Here is a 19280-nt window from a genome sequence, read left to right as displayed (position 1 = left end):
CAAACGCCTTCATGGAGCGTAAATAATATCTAAAACACATCATAGCATTAATGTGACTTTTGAAAAAAATTTAGCTCTGTGTTTTAAAATAATCTATAAAAAACGAGCATTATTTGCACAAAAGCGCAAGGAATGCTGGAGAATGTTGTTCTTGCATAACTGGCTTGACTAATATAATATAATATAATATAATATAATATAATATAATATAATATAATATAATATAATATAATATAATATAATATAATATAATATAATATAATATAATATAATATAATATAATATAATATAATATAACTAAAATTATTGCTTATGAAATATTAATTTGTTATTGTCCAGACTCTTTTTCCGTTCAAGGGTCATTAAAACTAAAAGTAAGTAGAGCGGTGAAAGCAACCAATCGGGCGCAACCAACTCTGCAGATGCTGATTGGTTGACGCTTTCACTGCGCGTCGTGCACTTACGCTTATTCACGGTCACAGCTACGTATATTCTTCCAGCCTTGAGGAGCCCCACTTCTCATCGACCGACCGATTACGCAAGTGACGTAGAATGTCCCAGGAAATATCCTGCTGTGTCTCTCAATTAGAAGCGCTGAAAGTCATTCAAGATGGTGTTAGAAACTATCTCCAAGATGATCAAAACGCAACTTCCAACCTACCTCAAGAAACTACCCATTCCAGATACAATCAGCGGTTTTGCGAGACTCACAGGTATGTGTTTCAGCATACAGTATGTCACAAGCGTTGGTGGAAAATATGCCTGCAAACAAAGAGTGATGTAATTGTCTCGGTTTTCCGTTGTTAAACGCTAATTAAATGGTTGGAGAAAAAAAAAGCTAGTTTTAATGATATTCCATCTAACATGCAAATTCTTGAGAAGATACAAAAGATGCAGTGCCTCAATGCACAAGTGGTTCTACTTTTGATATACAAAATATCCACACTAGTGAGTTTATGTCTAAGAAAATGTGAAGAACAAAATACGCAGATCATCTGACAGCATGCTTTTCTTTATTATAGTATTAGAAAAGATGGCACAATAAACGCAGAACTATTTGCATCTTTAAATGTGTTAAAGTAGTCTGTACAGACACCTAAATTAACCCACCATCAGTAGTTCATGACAGGTTAATTATCACTAAGGCACATGTGTGTAAGTACTGTAAGTGTGTTGATCATTGGATATTACTTTATCTGACACTTATCACATTGAGTAGAAGATCCTTCACTGACTGGATTGTGAAGAGTCATTGTGATAATTCAGTGTCCAATCTAAACTCTATGATGACTGTTGATCGTGTCTCAGTTTCAGAGTGGTTGCGGCTCCTACCCCTATTGGGCATTTTGGCTCTGTTGGGTTATCTGACCATCCGGCCCTTCCTGCCCAAAAAGCAAAAGCAAAGAGACAGTCTAATAAATCTGAAGATCCAAAAAGAAAACCCTAAAGTGGTGAATGAGATCGACATAGAGGACCTGAGGACTCCAAATGTTTGCTACTGCCGATGCTGGCGATCTAAAACGGTAGGAGGTTTGATTCCTGAGGAAAAATACAGAGAATATATTTTTGTAGATTTAAAATGAATTTAAATGGGTCATATCATGAGAAAATGTAAAGTAGATCAATGTACTATGAACATATACTATAACAGCAGCAAAGTCGTCAAATTATGTATAGCTCTTTTCACAATACAGTGTTTTGAGCAGCTTTACAGAAAATCATGATCTTAATGTTAATATTTTTTGTAATGTTAATAATATGTCTTAATGCATTAGTCGCATTTTGTAGATTGGAGCTGGACAATGATTCAAGCAATCAAACAGTAGGGAAAATTGAGAAAGGCGGACAAATGGACATGGAAAAACTAAATTGTGCCACCAAAAAAAAAAAAGAACATTTATATTTAGATCAAAGAGGGAAAAAAGTATTATAAGAAAACATATGTCCCCATTTTTTTTCTACTTCCTCTTTCTAAGTGTAATTTTTGTCAAAAGCCTCAGGGTGCCTAAGAACTACTCTCTCTATCAGCGCTAAATTTGTTCTTTCTTATCTTGCAGTTTCCCGTTTGCGATAAATCGCACATAAAGCATAACGAACTGACTGGAGACAACGTTGGTCCACTTATTCTTAAGAAGAAAACTCTGTAGCCCTCCTGCTTTGGCCCATATTAAAAACATATTTTCTCCACTGAAAGACCTGCTGTAATTTAGTTTGTTGTACTTACCAAAAACTATTTCCAACTTTTGATTGTGGTATCGAGACGCATAGAGCTGTCAATTTTGACTTTAATCCTCAAGAAATCATGGTTGATCTGAGAGATTAATTGGTAAATACTTTACAGTAAGGTTCCATTAGTTAATGTAATGTATTAACTAACATGAACTGACAATGAACAATACATTTGTTACATTGACAAAGATTAATAAACAATGTTACTAGATTAAAATACAGTTGTTCACTGTTCATTAATGTTTATTAACTAATGTAAACAAGCACAACTTTTGATTTTAATAATGCATTAGTAAATGCTGGAATTAACATTAACTAAGATCATAAAATGCTGTAGAAGTATTCTTCATTCTTAGTTCATGCTAACTAAAGTAGATAAATCATGTTAACTAATGAACCTTATTGTAAAGTGTCACTGATTTATTATATTGATTACTTTTTGTTACAATGCTCTGGTGTGTTTACTTTTTATACTTGGCAAATGTAGTAGATTTTTGTGTGCAATATACCTTGGCCATAAGGAAAAATGGTGATTATCGTCACCGATCAGTCTTTGTGGCCATGAAGAGTGTCTTTTCTATTCTTAATCTGTATCTAGATTCAGTTTGAATGTTACGTTGCCTTTTACTTTTCCTGTTTTATTGTCATGTGATAAAACGTTTTTATGAGACAACACGAAAAATCAAATACTTTCAACTTTTCAATGTGAAGTACATTTATTAGGATTAGTTTTTGTTGTTTTTACTTATTTGTCATTTTATGCAGAATTATTCCTAAACCGACAAGAGTTGTATAATGCCTGCTAAATTATCTTAAAGTATCCAAGTGCTGGATACTAAACTTGACTTGTGTTTGCGTACATAGCTATTTCACATTGCATTCGATTATAACAAAAGCTTTGGTCAGAGCTTTTGATATACATTATTCATATATTACAATATTTATCATAATGTAACAAAGACATGTGGCCTCTTTTTTACTTCCAGCTAAACCAACATGCTGCAACAATTACAATTCATAATACCTGTGCATTCATTCCTATTCAAAATAGTTTGACAATCCCTTGTTTAGTTTTTTTTTTTGTGTGCCATGTTTCATATTTGATAGCTCCTGTTCATAAGTGTTTTCATAAAAGTTACATGTATGTATGGTAACTGGAATGTGCCAAATGACTTTTGTAAAATAAAAGGTAACCAATTTATTTTACATCCCTGATTTTTTTTCAACTCTAAATGCTGTTTTTGTTTTGCGCATTATCTGTTGTTTTAATAAATAAGTGTGAGTGGCGGATATGTGATGCCATGCTAACAGTCTGCTTGTTTTTTCTAAGTTTCTGTTTCTTCTGTGTACTTTTTCTTAACCACAAAGTGTTGTAACTCTACCACACGATGCTTGAAATGTCTTCTCAGAAAGTAACAGTGCTGCCTCTTTGCATCTGATTTGCATTAGACAATATAAAAAGATATGCTTTCAAATATGAACAGGGGGTTTTGCCTTTCATTTACTAAAAAGGCAAATGTCATTCATTTTCTGCAGCCATACTGTACATCTACAAATAGACTACACATACAACATAGAAATCAATTTAATATATAAAGATGACAATATTAAAATAAGGTCTTAAGAGTAGTCATTTAATTGCTTATATTAACAGTGACTGCATGAATTATTACAATTACTGTAACACAAATCACAACACAAAACCTTGTACATTTCAAGCAGTAAACATAAACCACTAACACTATTCACAAAATAAGTTATATCGCCAATACCCTTTCTCATGATTCTATAGAACATTCAATGTTCAACATTTCATGAAAACAATCATATGGAAAAAAATAAATATGGTTCATGGAAAGTAACTGCAATGGCGAGGTAAATCTAGGCTGTCATTCTACTAATCATACTGTCATACTAATAAAAAAAAAATCCTTTAGGTTCTAAAGATTTCTTTCACTGTAAACACAGAATGTAACCATTTTTACAGCAGTATTTGACTGCATGTGTAACAAGGCTGACAAGATCCCTGCAAAAACACTGATCAATCTCAGAATGCAGATCAATGACTGTGTTTGGAATAGTTACTACACATACTATTACTGCAGTATATAGAATACTTTGATAAACTACATTTGCCAAAATGAAATACTCTTATCCTGTAACATACTCAACTTGACCTTCCAGTTCCATGCTGATGTGTGAATCAAAAGAAACCTCTTTTTCTAGCCTCATTATTTGATCAGAATGTTAAATGTTTTTCAATAAGAAAAAAAGAAATCAATTTAAAATAGCCATCGCTTTACATTGACAATAGCAAAATAAATAGGCATGTATTATAATGAACATTTTCCACTGTCCAATTCTTTGTTTTCGGGGCTATTAAAACCATGCAATTAATATTTAATACATTAATTATTTTAATACATTTTATGTCACAGCTCACGATCGTCACTTGTGAAGGCTTCTGAAACAATTATTTAGATGCATCAGCATCAGGCATTATGTTGTCATAATAGCATAATGATATCTTTGTCTTTTTAGTTCATGCCACTTACAGTGTAAGCCTAATATCTGTATACTTTAATACACATTATATAAGGAATCATAATCATAAAATACATATGTAGTTTCTCTAAAAGGCCTTGAGGACATATAAGACAAGCTGTGCATATAAATATAAAACTATAGAAGGCTGTATACAGTATATACTGAACAGTGCTCAGTAAGTAGTATGCTAGTATTCCATTACGAACATAGTCATGACAGCACTGAACACTACACGACTTTCAGCAACGCTGACATGCAATCACTGCAGACTCATCTGTAATATATATATATCTTTTCCAAGAAATACTATCAACACAAACATAAGCCAGTTAGAAAAAAATAATAGTGTTTTCATCCACCTTGGAAGGTAAAAAATGAGAGTTGGGTTCCTTCATTTGAAAAGCATCTGCCACTTTTGCAGTCTGACTTCAGTGGCTCGCAGCAATGAGTTTGAGAATTCAGTTTGAAAACCAAAAGGATAATCAGCAGCCTTGGATGTCGGGTTGTCACTTCCCAGATGCATTCCAGACACATCACAGGGCACTCTCGAATGTCATCGGGGTCTCTGATGCAGATAAAGCGCCTTGACTGACAGCTACAGTTCAGAAAATGACAAGAAACACAAACATACACATTAATTAAACACATTAAAAAATTATAGTACCATGCAAATGTTAGAGAGATTTTCTGTACTTATTACAACAATTTATACTATTTATGAAAAGAATATATATATTCATGTACAGCAGGCTAATTATAAGAAGGGCTTATTCATATTTTCACACAAAGCAGGTTTATGTATTTGAAGCAAACTGAATCTACTGGTCTCAATTATAGAAGCTGAATCATCTTGTGTTTTTTTAACACACTAGCAAAGTGCAATAACCAGCACTGTACAAACAATAAAACAAACAGAGTGAAAAAGGACAAAGGGTGACCTGGTAGCATGCAAATTAAGCAAGCTGTGGTGACGCATCTCCATGTTCATCTCATGTCGCATGTTTATCAGAATCGATTAGCTGCTATCCATTGATTTTTGGTGGCAAGACACTTGCAGAAATCTACTTCAGTATCATTCGCACAGCTATGCAGTTTAGATCTGACCCTTAACGTGGTTTCATGCATACCTCACAATTAGCACTTCTCATGTAAGTGCGACTAATGTTCATGTTGCTAAGCTAAATTTTTGTGCCAACTCTGACTTTAGAATCCTGCCAATGATTCCTAAAAATGTAGCCTAGGTAGGCAGCTCACTAGGTTGTATATGTTCCTCACCCCACTCAGGGTTCTTTGGTTTCCGCAGGAGTCGAGGACCGAGTAGACTGATGAGGAGCGCTCCAATAGGAGCAGTGATGAGAATGGACAGCACAGCCACAGTGAGGACGTCCATGCCGTACTTCTGCAGCTCAAGGTCATTCTTGGAGCGCGCCATGTCCAGAGCTGTAGAGCCTATGGCAGCCTGACACCAGTCACACAGTATTCATAAGAATCTCATATGCATTTCATTTTTTTGCCATTTAGCTCACACTTGTCTAAAATACATAGAAGGACTGAGTAAAAGATAAAGGCACAGTAAAGCAAAAGGTCAATTTGTTAGACTCGACAAGTATACCTGTACTGTTGCTTTAGGCATCCAGGCTAGAGCGATGAAGACTTTCTCTTTCAGGTTAAAGCCGGCTCGCAGTACCACAACAAAAGTGATAAGCAGGCGTACCGTGAGTGCGATGAACAGGGCTGCTATACCCAGAACTGAGGACACATTACATTTGAGATGATGAACTTCATCGGCTCAATCAGCTATTTTACTGTAACGTGACAACAGGGAATTGTCAAACTGGGAGTATGAGACTCACACACAGTCGTGACCTCCAAAGATGTAATGATAACCTCCGCACCGATGAGACCAAAGAGAAGGGGCTGGAACACGTGCCAAAACCTCTCCACCACCGCTTCCACTGGAGCCTGAAACACATTGAAATTAAGACACGTGATCTGAGAAAACAGGGAGAAAGATCTATTAGTACTGACAAAGAGAAAATGAATGCATATTAGTAAATACATATTAGAGGTAAAATGAAATAATTATATTTTCCGCTCCAGATATACTGTTTTTAAAATTATACATTGATTAAACAATGTAAGTCTAAAATGTAGCCTTTGTAAATAATAATAATAAACATTTAGTCGACTAGTCTCGCACATCCCTAGTGTGTTAGGGAGGAGAGATTCAGACCTTAGCTTTCCCCCAGCCTATTCCAGCCACAAACGTCAGCACCAGCGCACAGAGACCTCCTGCGCCAGGAATCCCAGCCACGTTACAGCCAAACAAAGCAAACACGGCCAGCCCCAACAACAGGAAGGAACGCTTCAGTACGAGATTTCCCTGCGTGGTAAGATAAAAGACACAAATCAACAACAACCATGAAAACTGTTACCCTGACTACATACATTTTTGGATCTCAACATGTACATTTCAAACATAAAGATGTAGCTCACGTACCTGGTCTCTGCTGGGGAAGTAACGTAGAAAGTACCCTAAAGCCACACCAGCGGCAGCGCCACCTAATACCTCCAGCGGTCCCCTCAGCACATTTAACCACACGGTGCCTGCAGAGGACGACAGAAAGACCACCAATATAAAATGAGACCACGAACACCAAGGAAGTCCATAAAACCTGGAGAAAGAATTATTTAGTAAATAGTAATAAATTCAAATACTTCAACAATTGCATGTGTTAATATACAAAATGTAATAATTCATATGCAAACACTATTAAAAGGGTGGTCTGTTTTTTAAGAGATTTTAATTTTATACAAAAAAAAACAACATACTTTAGAATTTAGCACAATGTAGTCTATCCTAAATGTCTTCCATCTATGTAAAATCATTTTGAATTCCTCTGTTAGACTGGTTAGTTATTGATATCACAATCAAAATGAACGTTGAATTCAGTGTCAGCTGACTTGGCGCCAATGTTGCCACTGATCTCTCAGTTATTACTTTATTTTAGAAATATACTGTGTATTTGCTACCTTTTAGATATCTTTTGGCATACCTGTTGAAAAGGCTATACCCAAGCAGGTGGTGAAGCAGGTAATGGCAATGATGTCATCAACGCTGCATGCTGCCATGAGAAGAGTAGGTATACCCTGCTCTAAACCGTATCCTTCCTTATGCAGAAGCAGCATTGACGGAACCACAACAGCTGGAGAAACGGCCCCAAGAACAAACCTACAGAGCAGAAACGGCAGCAATAAGGTTGGTAGCGGTAGACATTTCAGAGAGTTTCTTGTCTTATCAAAATCAGTGGTTTACCCTAAAATAAAGCCCCAGACCCATGGAAGACCCAGTATTAAATAGGAGATCACAGCCATAGTGGTTGCCTCGCAAGTGAGAGGGCACATGGACAAACGCAAACACACAGCTTTCAGCTTCTTCAGAGCCTGAAATACACATTAAAGCAATATATTAGAACAAAATGTAAACTAATTTTTCAGACAGTCTTCAGTTAAGTGAAAAGCCTTCGTGAAATGAAACTGGAAATCAAAAAACAATATGGTGTTTGGCTGAAAGAGAATTCTAAAGAGCATGAAGGCACATCCTCTCGGGTTAGCAGCAATGTTCTTGGTGTAACTCTCCAGGGGTCGGTGGAGTTTCATACCTTGCCATCTAATTCCAGCCCAGCCTTGACCAGAATAACACCCAGTGCGATGTTCCTCAGAGAAGCAGACCATCTAACATCAATGTAAATTGCATCTGTCACCACAGGGATGTTTCTGAGGATGAACCCTGCCAGCAGCATGCCTGCGGACACACGCAGAGAAAACAACAGAACTGAATAACACAAACAGAACTTTACACTTCTCACACTGACAGTGAAACTGACCACTCTGAGAAAAAACGAAGAAATAACAGAGCTGTGGGGAAAATTCAATTATACACTACTGTTCAAAAGTTTGGAGGCAGTAAGAAATCTCTTATGGCCATAGATCAAGGCTGCATTCATTTGATCATATAAAATTCTATATTACTGCATTAGAAAATACAGCAATATTGTTAAATATTTTTTTACAATTTAAAATGTTTTCAATTTTAATATATTGGTCAAGAAACATTTTGCTTATTGTAAAAAAAAACAACAACGTTCAAAGGAATAGCATTTATTTGAAATGGAAATCCCTGTAACAATAAAAATGTGCTTTACTCTTGCTTTTGATCAATTTAATGTGTCATTGCTGAATAGAAATATAAATTACTAAATAGAAACATTTTTGAACGGTAGAGTAAATTAGTATCAAAACAATTTAACACTTGCTATGAATTAGAAGTTCAAAATTAAGGTTCTTGTTGAAGTTACCATCAGAATGACTTCATATGTTGGTCTATTTTTTTGTAATCATGACAGAAATAGTATAATGGTTATATATTTTTAAACATAAAAGGTAGAATACAGTATGTACTGTGCCATACATATTGCATTCCATCCCAAACAGAGTTATTATTTTCTTCCCTTTTTACTGAAATTTCATGGGCGATAGCAATCAAAAAAGTTCCATATGCAGATTTCGCTCAAGTTCGAGTTAGTCATGTGAACTTGCCATGCTGACCAACAGAAAACTGTGCTGTGTGCAAGCATTGCTTTACAAATCACTACATTGTTAACATTAACAACAGTCAAAGTTTTTTTGCACGCATAATTTCACTAATGTAACCACACCTTATTGTTTTCAGAAATTGCTCCTACCAAGTAGTGGAGGTAAAGGTGGCACATTTGGGAAGCGTATGCATCCAAACAGCTTTCCCCCGGCTACAGAACAAATAAACAAGGTCACGATGCCAAAAAGGTTGCCGCCAGGAAGACATTCCTTCTCTGTAATGGACCACACAACCCCAAAGAGCACTGCAGCCATGGACACTACAAAGGGGACAATAACAAACAAATACTGTGTTCACAAAAGTAAATTACATTTTAAAATATATTAGGATAAAAAAAAGGTATATTAAATAGTAATAACATTTCATAATATTAATGTATTTTAGATCAAATTAATGCAGTCTTGGTGAGCACAAGAGACTTCTTTGAAAACCTTAAAAAATCTTACCAACCCCAAACTTCTGAAGGGTAGAGTACATGTAATTTCTATAATCAGGTTTTAGAAGATCATTGCAACTTTTCTAACCTTTGGTGATAATGGTAGCTAGCAGGCCTCTGGGTGGACACGGACATAGTCTGCGCAGCCATGGGCAGCATTTGTACGGAGGGTCTGTGTTAGTACAAGCATCAACTGAAGACACCAGTCGAGGGACATAGATCGTCTCTTCAGTCATACTTGGACTGGGGCTCTCGGAGCGCTTTGGAACCACCAGGACTGTCTGACTGACAGTAAGGTGATGCTGCTGGAGAAAAAGAGGAGTGAAGAGAGGAGCAGTGATCTTTGCAGCAAAATCTAAATTGGCAAAAAAATAAATTAAAAAAATTCCAGTGCAGCATATACTGTATGGTGCATGTCCATATGTCTGAGACTATACCCATTGGATGGAAAGAAAGAAAGAAAGAAAGAATTATTTTATCAAAAATACAGTATAGTCAATAACATTCTGAAATATTATTACAATTTAAAATAACATTAGAATAATTTCCTGAAGTTTTAGCTGGAAATTCAGGTTTGCTATCACAGAAATTATAAATTAACTAATATTAAAATAGAAAATGGTTACTATGAATGTGTCTACTAATCTAGAAAAATAATCATTATTAAAATATAAAACAATGATTTTGTTATAATATTGCAGCCTTCTAGAGTTTGCAGAGACTAAACTCTACTATACTCTATTAGTTTTATGCCATTTTTGTGCACATGTACATGAGCAGCAGTAAAAAGACAAATAAACATAAAATTCATGTCAAATGCAGATTCTATTCCACTTTTGCACATGGGTTTGAATGACTGGTAGCAGTCTATAGTTGTGTGACTGATGGCATAGCAGAAAGTTTGAGTGGGAGGTTGAAAAAGAAAAATTATAAAAAATAAAAAAAGTAACAAAAGAAATTTAATTGAAGCTTCTTTATTATTAAATTAAAGATTGTGAAATAGTCTCAGATCTCTCAGTGTATTTTCTTATACATATCTGAATGTACTAGACATTATGTACTCGATAAAGCATTTAAATGTTTGTTAATTTGTAAATTAACGTTATTTTAAAGTGTTAAAACTTGTATATTGTCCATTTAGGTTTGAGACCTTTTAGCTACATACTGTAACATCAAAAAGGCAACTATCTCATTATATAGAACAAATACTGAAATTATACGGACAAAACCATCATAAAGTGGGGGATTCGCACTAATAACCTACTTCAGCATGATTTCCCAAGCCGCAGGCTGCATCCTCAGTCCTCTGAGAGTGAGTGGAGGGCGCTGGGAGGGGTCTGGACTGAGCATCCTCCATGACACCGAAGTTCTGCTCTATCCGAGCTCGAGTCTTCTAGCCATGGCACGTGATCATAGCGTCAAGTCTATCAACTCTCCGTCTGTTAATATAAACCGCGATTACAGAGTCCGTCTATCGATTAACTTCAAAGAGGAAATAACACGAATACTAGAAAAGAGACCGACTGGTTTATTCAACAGGTTAATCGGATTGTGAGAGGACTAAAAGAGACGCCCGGGCCATATGGTGCTTCACCAGACTGAAGAGAGCGTAGCATATGGTCTCTGTAGTAAATAACTCACTGAATAGCATTACTGACATCACAGTGTTCTTAGTCTAGGTGTTCTTATTTACAGCATCGTCTATAGTAAAAGATTGATTTCCTTCATTGTTTCTTGTTCATCTTGTTTGTTTGTGATCCAGACATTGCCTTTTCTGTGTGATGAGTATAGTTTTTGTTATGATAAATCAATTAGCCTACCTGACATGAAATAATGAAACTAGCTTTAATCCTTAATGCCATCATATCTCATGCGGAAGTATCTGTCTGCAAGTGACTGACCGACATGTGCTAAGATTTACAGATACAAAAACAAAAATGCTCAACATTTCACCGCTTGATCCCAGAATGCGCGGACAGATTTAAACAACAAATCTTTTAGCCGGTAAAAGGCATCCGGAAGTGTTAGAATGACAGCTGGAATATCGTTTAACCGCACGTCCGGTCCAACCCTAATAATTGAAAGGTCCAATCCGGTTCAAGCTGTGCTATTTTACCCAACCCCTTTTCTGACAAGTCCCACCTCATGTGGAGTGATTGGCTAGATCTTACAGCAACTGTCCAATCACAAGACGTCGGGAGGCAAGAGCCTAGTCTACGGTTTATCACGATCCCATAATCATGCGACATCCACAATGTTTAATGCTTTATCCATATTATTTTATATGCGAGGCTTCCGGTATCAACCGAGTTTCAAAGCTTACTGTTTTAAATTACTCATTGTTTTGATGCAAGGATTTAGTTTAAAAACATTGTATCTCAACCTTTATTTATGAATTTGTCTAATAGAAGACACAAATTCCCCAAAAAATGTTGATTACATTTCGCATGTTATAATTATTTAAATCAAGCAATTTATGAAGATTAAGATTGGATGACAGGTTGTGCAATAAGTGAGCTTGGCAATGGCATCCACAATTTTTACATCAGTGGCCAGGAACGAAAAGAAAGTAAGAAAGTTTAATCAAGAGCACCATTGCAGCATTTAAGTTTTAAAGATAAACAAAATCAGTGACTATATTTCTCTGGAAGTCAAACTGCATGCATGTTAAAGGTTATTTCATAAATTAAACAAAACATCCTCAGAGTCTCCATCCTCCATCAATGATGGCTTCCGTTCCTGTTACATAGGCAGACTGCAGGAATAAAAATTGTTCTATTAATTTTAGGCATCCAACTATATTTTTAATCCAAGTGAACTGTTTAGACAGCAACACCCCATTCAGTACTACATGATGTATTTTAAATGATACAGAAAAAAGAAAAATTATACAATGGTTGAAGACTCACCTCATCTGAGGCCAAGTACAAACACAGATGTGCCACTTCTTCTGCAGTGCACAATCTACCACTCTTCTGTCTGGCCATAAAGTCTTTAAAAGCCTGAGAGATGAAAGATAAAAAATAAATATAAATCATCAAAGGAATAAATTATATTTTAAAATATATTAAAACAGAAAAGTCATTTTAAACCTTATAATACATTATATATATATATATATATATATATATATATATATATATATATATATATATATATATATATATATATATATATAGTTGTTTTGTTGTTTTTTACATTTGCTTCTGTTGCATGACTTCAACATTGTGTAAAATAAACTTCAAGCCTCATTAACTTTCACTCAGAGAAGCCAGAGCTTCTCTATAATTGCTCATCTCTAGATGTGCTTCAGTTAGTTGTTAGTTGTCTTCCGAGAGCTCTAAAAGAGTTTTGCATTTTGAGAAAAACTAAGAAAAAAAATTACGCAAGCAGCTTCAGGTTACTTGGCTGTATAGTGCAATGTCTTGGTAATGGAAGCAGTACCTGCTCTGGATCAGGTCTGTCCTGAATTCTCTGTCGTAATGATGGTGTATCTACAGTTCCTGTAAAGGTTAAAAGAAGCAAAATGACTCATATACTCATTAGGTACAGGGACGTTTTTGGTATGTTAAAGAGACTTAAGTTAATATAGGAAACCAATCAGTTAAGTAGCATACCAGGGCAGATACAATTACAGCGGATTCCTTGTTCCAGGAAATCAGCTGCCACTGATTTGGTCAGTCCAATGATGGCAGCTTTAGACGTGCTGTAGACACATCGGTTCACAACTCCTGGACATGTAATTAAGGATAAGCAATTTGGAGAGGGCAAACTTCACCTGACCTGGCATTTATCCAATTTTACCATCAGCCAAACTGGAGATAATGGGGGTAATGCCAAGAGCTACATGGAACAATGTCAGTCATCACATTTAATTAAGAGCAAAGGGCCAAATCTTGATATCCAACGTGATGTATTACAGCAGACCATTTATAATTCAGCATGAAAATGCAAATAGGTTGCAACAGAATATAAATATTTTACCTTTGATACTAGATGCCACAGATGCCATATTGATGATATTTCCAGATTTACGAGCCAGCATCTATATGGATATAAGGGAAATTAGTTAAAATGGGCTGACTGGTTAAAGTAATGTACTTCAAAACAGACAGCAGGATTATTGCATTCATGTAGCTGTCATGGATCTTATGTTGATAATATCACCAGATGTAAAGTACCGTTCAAAAGTTCAATACGTTTTTTTTAAGTCTTTTTCAGCAAGGGTGCATTAAATTGATCAACAGTGACAGTAAAGACATTTATAATGTTACAAAAGATTTCCATTTCAAATGTTCTTTTGTACTTTCCACTAATCAAAGAATCTTGAAAAATATATAAGTTTTCAACATTAATAATGATATTTGAAGTTTTACTTTAGCACCAAATCAGCATATTAAAAACTCAGCTTTGCCATCACAGGAATAAATTACGTTTTAAGATGCATTAAAACTGCATACTAATTGTATAACTGTATGAAGAGACTTCTTTCAAAAACATTATTTTATGAGCTAGCTTTCATGTCGCTGACAAGCTACACAATATCGCATTCATAATCGCAGATGAATCGCATTCGGTTATGAACGCGATATTGCATAGCTTGTCAGCAAACTACGGCTCTGTATATTAAGTGCCGCTCCGTAAGCAGGTGATGGATATTTAGTACTAATCACAGAACCAGCTTTACTAAAGAGACACGCATGACAATGGCATGCGATTAATCGTGCAGCCCTAATAAAAATTATACTTATTTGACATTTATATTTCATTAAAAATACCCAAACAACAACAACAACATCTGAGCAAGCATTTGAGTAAATATATGCCATCATAGGGATTAAGTAGTAAACCGCATGATAGGCATCTGTTTTGTGCTATTAACCCAAAGAACAAAAAAGATGGGGATGAAAATATAATCTTTAAACATGAAGGTATTTTCCAGGGATAATGGGAAAAAGAAGTAGTATCTTAAGGTGTTCTGGAATAATCATAGACAGGAGAAGGACAAGATGACCTTAGGCAGGAAGGCCTTGATCATCAGGTACATGCTGCGGACATTCACGTTCATAGTAAAGTCCCAATCTGATTCCTCACACTCCAGTATTGAGCCATGATGGACAAATCTGTGCCAAAAAAAAGAAGAATGAGAGAGAGTGTGTGCGCTAAATGAACAGTTCACCCAAAAATGAAATAAGTCAAGCTTTTTGTGCCATGTGTTCTGAAATGTGATTTCTGGAAGGTAAAACTAGGCAGGATAGACAACAAACAGAAATTCCATACAACATTCCATTTTTGTGTGTCTATATGGCTTCAAGCATTGCTTTTAATGAGAAATACAAACCCAGCAACATTGAAGAGCACATCCACATAGTCAAAATCCTTGGCCAGGGCCTCCACTTGGTCTTTCTTGGTAACATCGACAACTTTGGTTTTGATCCCTAAAAAAAAAAAATAATAATAATAATAATAATAATAATAATAAGGGAATAAAAGAACTTTCAAGGATTCAGAAGAGCATACAGAAGCCTGAGAAGAGAAGCACCTTTGAACTAAAGCAATTTGTTTCCAAAATAAAGGGATTATGTGGCAAAGCAGAGCAGTATGAAAAGGGAGGATAAAAAAGGCCCAAAAGCCTTTGAAATCCCTTTTGTAGAAAATCTTATCTAAACATGCTCAAAGATCAAAGATAATTAAATTAAAAAGCACACACATGGACCAGATGTCCATCACTAAATTTAGGATTGGAGTTTAATAACAACTGTATTAAATCAAACAAACAAATACATTTAATATGATTTTATAAACACCACCATTATTCAACAGTGACAGTAAAGACATGTATAAAGTCACAACAAATTTATATTTCAAATAAATGTTCTTTTAATCTTTCTATTCATGAAAGAATCCTGAAAGAAAATGTATTATGATTTACACTGAAAACCATTTCCACCTTTAGGGCAATAATTAAGAAGTTCCAATCATTTCAAGATGTTACAAATCTGTCTGGAAGAGGACGTGTGTCTGTATCATCCTAATACACGATGAGGAGGTATGAGAGATATATATATATATATATATATATATATATATATATATATATATATATATATATATATATAATCAAATATATCAAAATATATATATATATATATATATATCAAACAGCCCCTACAATAAAAGTAAAATCCTCTTTGCTCATCCAAAAACAAACTCCAGCATATTCAGAAGAACTGGCTTCTATGGTCAAAAAAAAAAAAGAAAAAAAAGAAAAAAAAAAAAAAAAAAAAAACACCCGATGGGTTTGGTGTAAACAGGGATAAAAAAAAGTACCCCATGCCTACGTTTAAATATACTGCTGGATCTTTAATGTTGTGGGCCTATTGTTTTCTGCCGGGAGTCGTTAATTCAATGAAAGGTTAGAGTTTTCTGAATTTTTCTGAATGAAAGATCAAAAGGATGAACGATGCAGATTTATTCTCACTGCCATCTTTGCTCATATTTCACCAAAGATGCCAATATCAGTGGAGTGCACACTATTTATAATCATCGTCACTCAAAATGTTTCAAATTAGCATTTTTAGAATAGTCAAAAATCTGTTCAATCTGATCAGTTTGCAAAAACAAAATCAGATATGATAGCTAAAGATAAAGATTGCAGAAATTCAATACATAGCTAGGAAACAACATTAGAATCTTGTTTATATTTATAAAAGTTTTTGTTTCACATACTCCCACTAGGTGGCAATACACAGCCAGTCAATGAGTTACCTGGAATGCCATCCAGCTCTTTAAGTTTCTCCCCGTTGATATCTGTAGCAGTGACTTGGGCACCTTCCTTGGCAAAAGCCTGTTAAAATGATGCTACAGTTAAAGTCAGTAAACGACAACGTGCATTATGACTATGACTACTTACTATTGAAATCACACAAGATGTTTACTAACTTTTTCAATATCTGAACCTGATTTGAGCTTTTCACGATAAGATGGACAAATGTAATGCAAAATTTTCATCAAATCCATTTCTCCTGATAACAGATATTTTATTGCTCAAATTGAGCAGGGTTAGTGCACACAGCAGCCTGGGCCGATGTAAAATCCTACCATATCTAGACTTTCAATATACTCCACTGGTGAGGTTTCGTTTGAAGACCATTCGTTAAATGGCATTTGTTCCCATAATGTGATCCGCCAACTGGCTCAGGGCTACAGTGTTTCCTCAATCTGTAGTTTTTTCTCATTTAATACTCATTTGAATATTCAATTGATATGGAAATGTATTCACCTAGCAGGTGTGCATCTTAACCACCTCCAGCGCTCTGCTGATAACGTGCTGTTGACTCTTAGAGAATTTGTCTAAATGATCTGAGACACTCTATGCTTCCCCCCTTAACGATTATTCTAGCATTTTCAAATTAAAAATGCTTGTAAAAATAGAAAAATAGGCTGCAAAAGCTAGAAACATTCTCCCCTCAAGCTGGTTTCAGCATTCTTCATAGAGTTACTGTGTCCAAGAATTCTGCGTCTACACTTGACAGCCTTAAAATGTCATTTTGACAGTCCTTACATGGCAAGCTTTTATTCAAAAGGAAAAAACATAGCAATTGTAAACCCTCAGAGTAAATACATTTATTATACTCATCAAAGTGGCATGCAGGGCTGTCAATAAGCCACAGTAAAGTGCAGCAAACTTTTAGATTTGTAAGGAGGACGTGAAATCTTTGAAATGGGTGTAAAATTAATAGTTACTATAGCAGAAGCTTTTCCAATGCCTTGTGCTGCTGCTGAAAGGACTATCACTTTCCCATCCAAACGGCCCATTGTCTTCAATAATAACCTAAACGTGCAGAGAAAAAAGCATATATTCTATAAAGGATAACACATTTAAACGTTTAAAGTCAAACTGAACAGCTCGAAACGTCATGTTGTTTATATCCCAGTTTAACAAAGCCTGCATGAATTGAGTTTATAAAGCAGTTCTCGTTTGCAGCAAATAACCTGATCATCTGTTGATGGGTAATTGTAGGTGATGAATATTCAGGAGTGTACGATTAATCCCGGAGCACATAGATATATCATGAATTATGAGACGTTGATTTGTTTATGTTTCATTATGTGTAGCGAGCGTGTCACGTGACGAGCGAATGAATTAGAATAAACAAAAAAATCGCTGTTCACGTTTAAATGTCATTAATGCTTAACGGATAGTCAGTAAAAATGTCAAAGCCTGTATGCAAGAATGACGAACAGTCGAAGAACTTACTGACAACTTCTTCACTTACCGACAACTTCTGTGTTCCAGAAAAAAAATACACGTGACGGACCAACGTCCGTGTAGTTCAGGGTTAAATATTCTATCAAAATAAAAGTTTAATAAATACACGAATGAACGTAAACATAATGCGACCAATTATTGTACAGCAAATACGTCAACACAAGGTATAGGAAATATGTGTTTTTTAAATATTTTACCATAATAATAACAACCATAATAAGAACAATAACAACAACAGTAATGATTATCATGATGATGATAACGTTACTGGTGAAGTGATAATGCAGCTCTATTCAGAATAAAACAATGTCCAATAATCATTACACTAAAAAAAAAAAAAGACATTTGCTCACCTTCAGACTATTTGATCTAAACTGCCATTATTAGAAACTGATAGGTAATTAATATCTAAGGGAAAAGAAAAAAAAAACTATATTTTTTATTACTTTCACTTTTTTCACTTATTATTATTTTATTATTATTGTTATTTATTTATTTATTTATTTTGGCAAATTGCATATTTCAGAAGCACTAAGGATGAAGGAAATATAGATGGCTACTTCGGTGCTTCATGAAGTTTCAAGAAGATGGTGTAACACACAACAACATGATGTGCAATGGCTGGGTAATAGAGAACTAGCATTAAACAGTGTTGCCACAGTTTAATGGGCTTTTATTTTGAAATAAACATTAACTGCTTAAAATGTCAGAGCTGCTTGTGGTGCAAGGGTCAATTACCATCATACCATTATCTTTGCTAAAATTGTAAAAGAGAAGCTCATGATTTATGTATATTAAAAGCATATAAAAAAATTTTTTTAACATCGATAATGATGTCACAATTTGAAGAGAATGAAGTTGCAACTTGACATGACCCATAATGTTTCTGTTTGCTCAGGCACACCACTTAGGGTCACGATTGTCCAATCAAAAGGCTAAAGGAAAAATTGCTTTGCTTAAAGACTATGCTCTGCATTTACTGTCAATGGGTGCTAGGAGCCAAATCCAATCTCCAATCCATTGTCAAATCACCACTTGGCCAATGCAGTGCAAAAAACCCGAATGCACCTACAAGCAAATTGTTTGACTCTTAATACTTTGATGTTGAATTTATCCCATCATCCAATTCACTGAGCTGA

At 35.1% G+C, this 19280-nt stretch overlaps 3 protein-coding genes across 5 annotated transcripts; 1 reads left to right on the top strand and 2 right to left on the bottom strand.

Moving 5' to 3' along the window:
* The first annotated feature begins 489 nt into the window (after nt 1-489).
* LOC132142617 (CDGSH iron-sulfur domain-containing protein 2-like) lies at nt 490-3539 on the top strand. The gene is made up of 3 exons (XM_059552615.1): nt 490-713; nt 1309-1523; nt 2058-3539. The coding sequence occupies exons 1-3, from the start codon at nt 611-613 to the stop codon at nt 2145-2147; spliced, it is 408 nt and encodes a 135-aa protein (XP_059408598.1). The 5' UTR covers nt 490-610; the 3' UTR covers nt 2148-3539.
* Nucleotides 3540-5043: 1504 nt separating this feature from the next.
* Nucleotides 5044-12076, bottom strand: LOC132142614 (sodium/hydrogen exchanger 9B2-like). Of its 2 annotated transcripts, none has more exons than XM_059552610.1 (12): nt 11134-12076; nt 9958-10174; nt 9522-9692; nt 8439-8581; nt 8093-8220; nt 7833-8008; nt 7277-7383; nt 7010-7159; nt 6630-6738; nt 6389-6525; nt 6052-6235; nt 5044-5371 (listed from the first exon to the last, which is right to left on the bottom strand). In XM_059552610.1, the coding sequence occupies exons 1-12, from the start codon at nt 11224-11226 to the stop codon at nt 5310-5312; spliced, it is 1677 nt and encodes a 558-aa protein (XP_059408593.1). In that variant the 5' UTR covers nt 11227-12076; the 3' UTR covers nt 5044-5309. The 2 variants fall into 2 exon arrangements, with proteins under 2 accessions (XP_059408593.1, XP_059408594.1); XM_059552611.1 differs by having other exon boundaries at nt 9958-10171.
* A 149-nt stretch (nt 12077-12225) lies between these two features.
* bdh2 (3-hydroxybutyrate dehydrogenase, type 2) lies at nt 12226-18212 on the bottom strand. Of its 2 annotated transcripts, none has more exons than XM_059552613.1 (10): nt 18149-18212; nt 17616-17703; nt 16638-16716; nt 15211-15307; nt 14884-14992; nt 13854-13914; nt 13487-13600; nt 13314-13372; nt 12779-12871; nt 12226-12624 (listed from the first exon to the last, which is right to left on the bottom strand). In XM_059552613.1, exons 2-10 carry the CDS (start codon nt 17685-17687, stop codon nt 12571-12573), a joined length of 738 nt encoding a protein of 245 aa, XP_059408596.1. In that variant the 5' UTR covers nt 17688-17703; nt 18149-18212; the 3' UTR covers nt 12226-12570. The 2 variants fall into 2 exon arrangements, with proteins under 2 accessions (XP_059408596.1, XP_059408595.1); XM_059552612.1 differs by lacking the exon at nt 18149-18212 and adding an exon at nt 17865-17974.
* Between the last annotated feature and the right edge of the window lie 1068 nt (nt 18213-19280).

Source organism: Carassius carassius, chromosome 6, assembly GCF_963082965.1.
Source record: "Carassius carassius chromosome 6, fCarCar2.1, whole genome shotgun sequence".
Taxonomy (NCBI): Eukaryota; Metazoa; Chordata; class Actinopteri; order Cypriniformes; family Cyprinidae; genus Carassius; species Carassius carassius.
This window is presented reverse-complemented; position numbering and strand designations above follow the sequence as displayed.

Coding starts and splice junctions, on each gene's coding strand:
- LOC132142617 (XM_059552615.1), top strand. CDS start 611: ATGGTGTTAGAAACTATCTCCAAGATGATCAAAACGCAACTTCCAACC. Junction 714..1,308: donor CGGTTTTGCGAGACTCACAG/GTATGTGTTTCA, acceptor ATCGTGTCTCAG/TTTCAGAGTGGTTGCGGCTC. Junction 1,524..2,057: donor GATGCTGGCGATCTAAAACG/GTAGGAGGTTTG, acceptor CTTATCTTGCAG/TTTCCCGTTTGCGATAAATC.
- bdh2 (XM_059552612.1), bottom strand. Junction 13,915..14,883: donor TCAAGGCCTTCCTGCCTAAG/GTCATCTTGTCC, acceptor ATATCCATATAG/ATGCTGGCTCGTAAATCTGG. Junction 12,872..13,313: donor ACAGACCTGATCCAGAGCAG/GTACTGCTTCCA, acceptor TTCATCTCTCAG/GCTTTTAAAGACTTTATGGC.
- LOC132142614 (XM_059552610.1), bottom strand. CDS start 11,226: ATGGAGGATGCTCAGTCCAGACCCCTCCCAGCGCCCTCCACTCACTCT. Junction 6,526..6,629: donor TTTGGAGGTCACGACTGTGT/GTGAGTCTCATA, acceptor ATGTGTCCTCAG/TTCTGGGTATAGCAGCCCTG. Junction 5,372..6,051: donor ACCAAAGAACCCTGAGTGGG/GTGAGGAACATA, acceptor TCTGAACTGTAG/CTGTCAGTCAAGGCGCTTTA.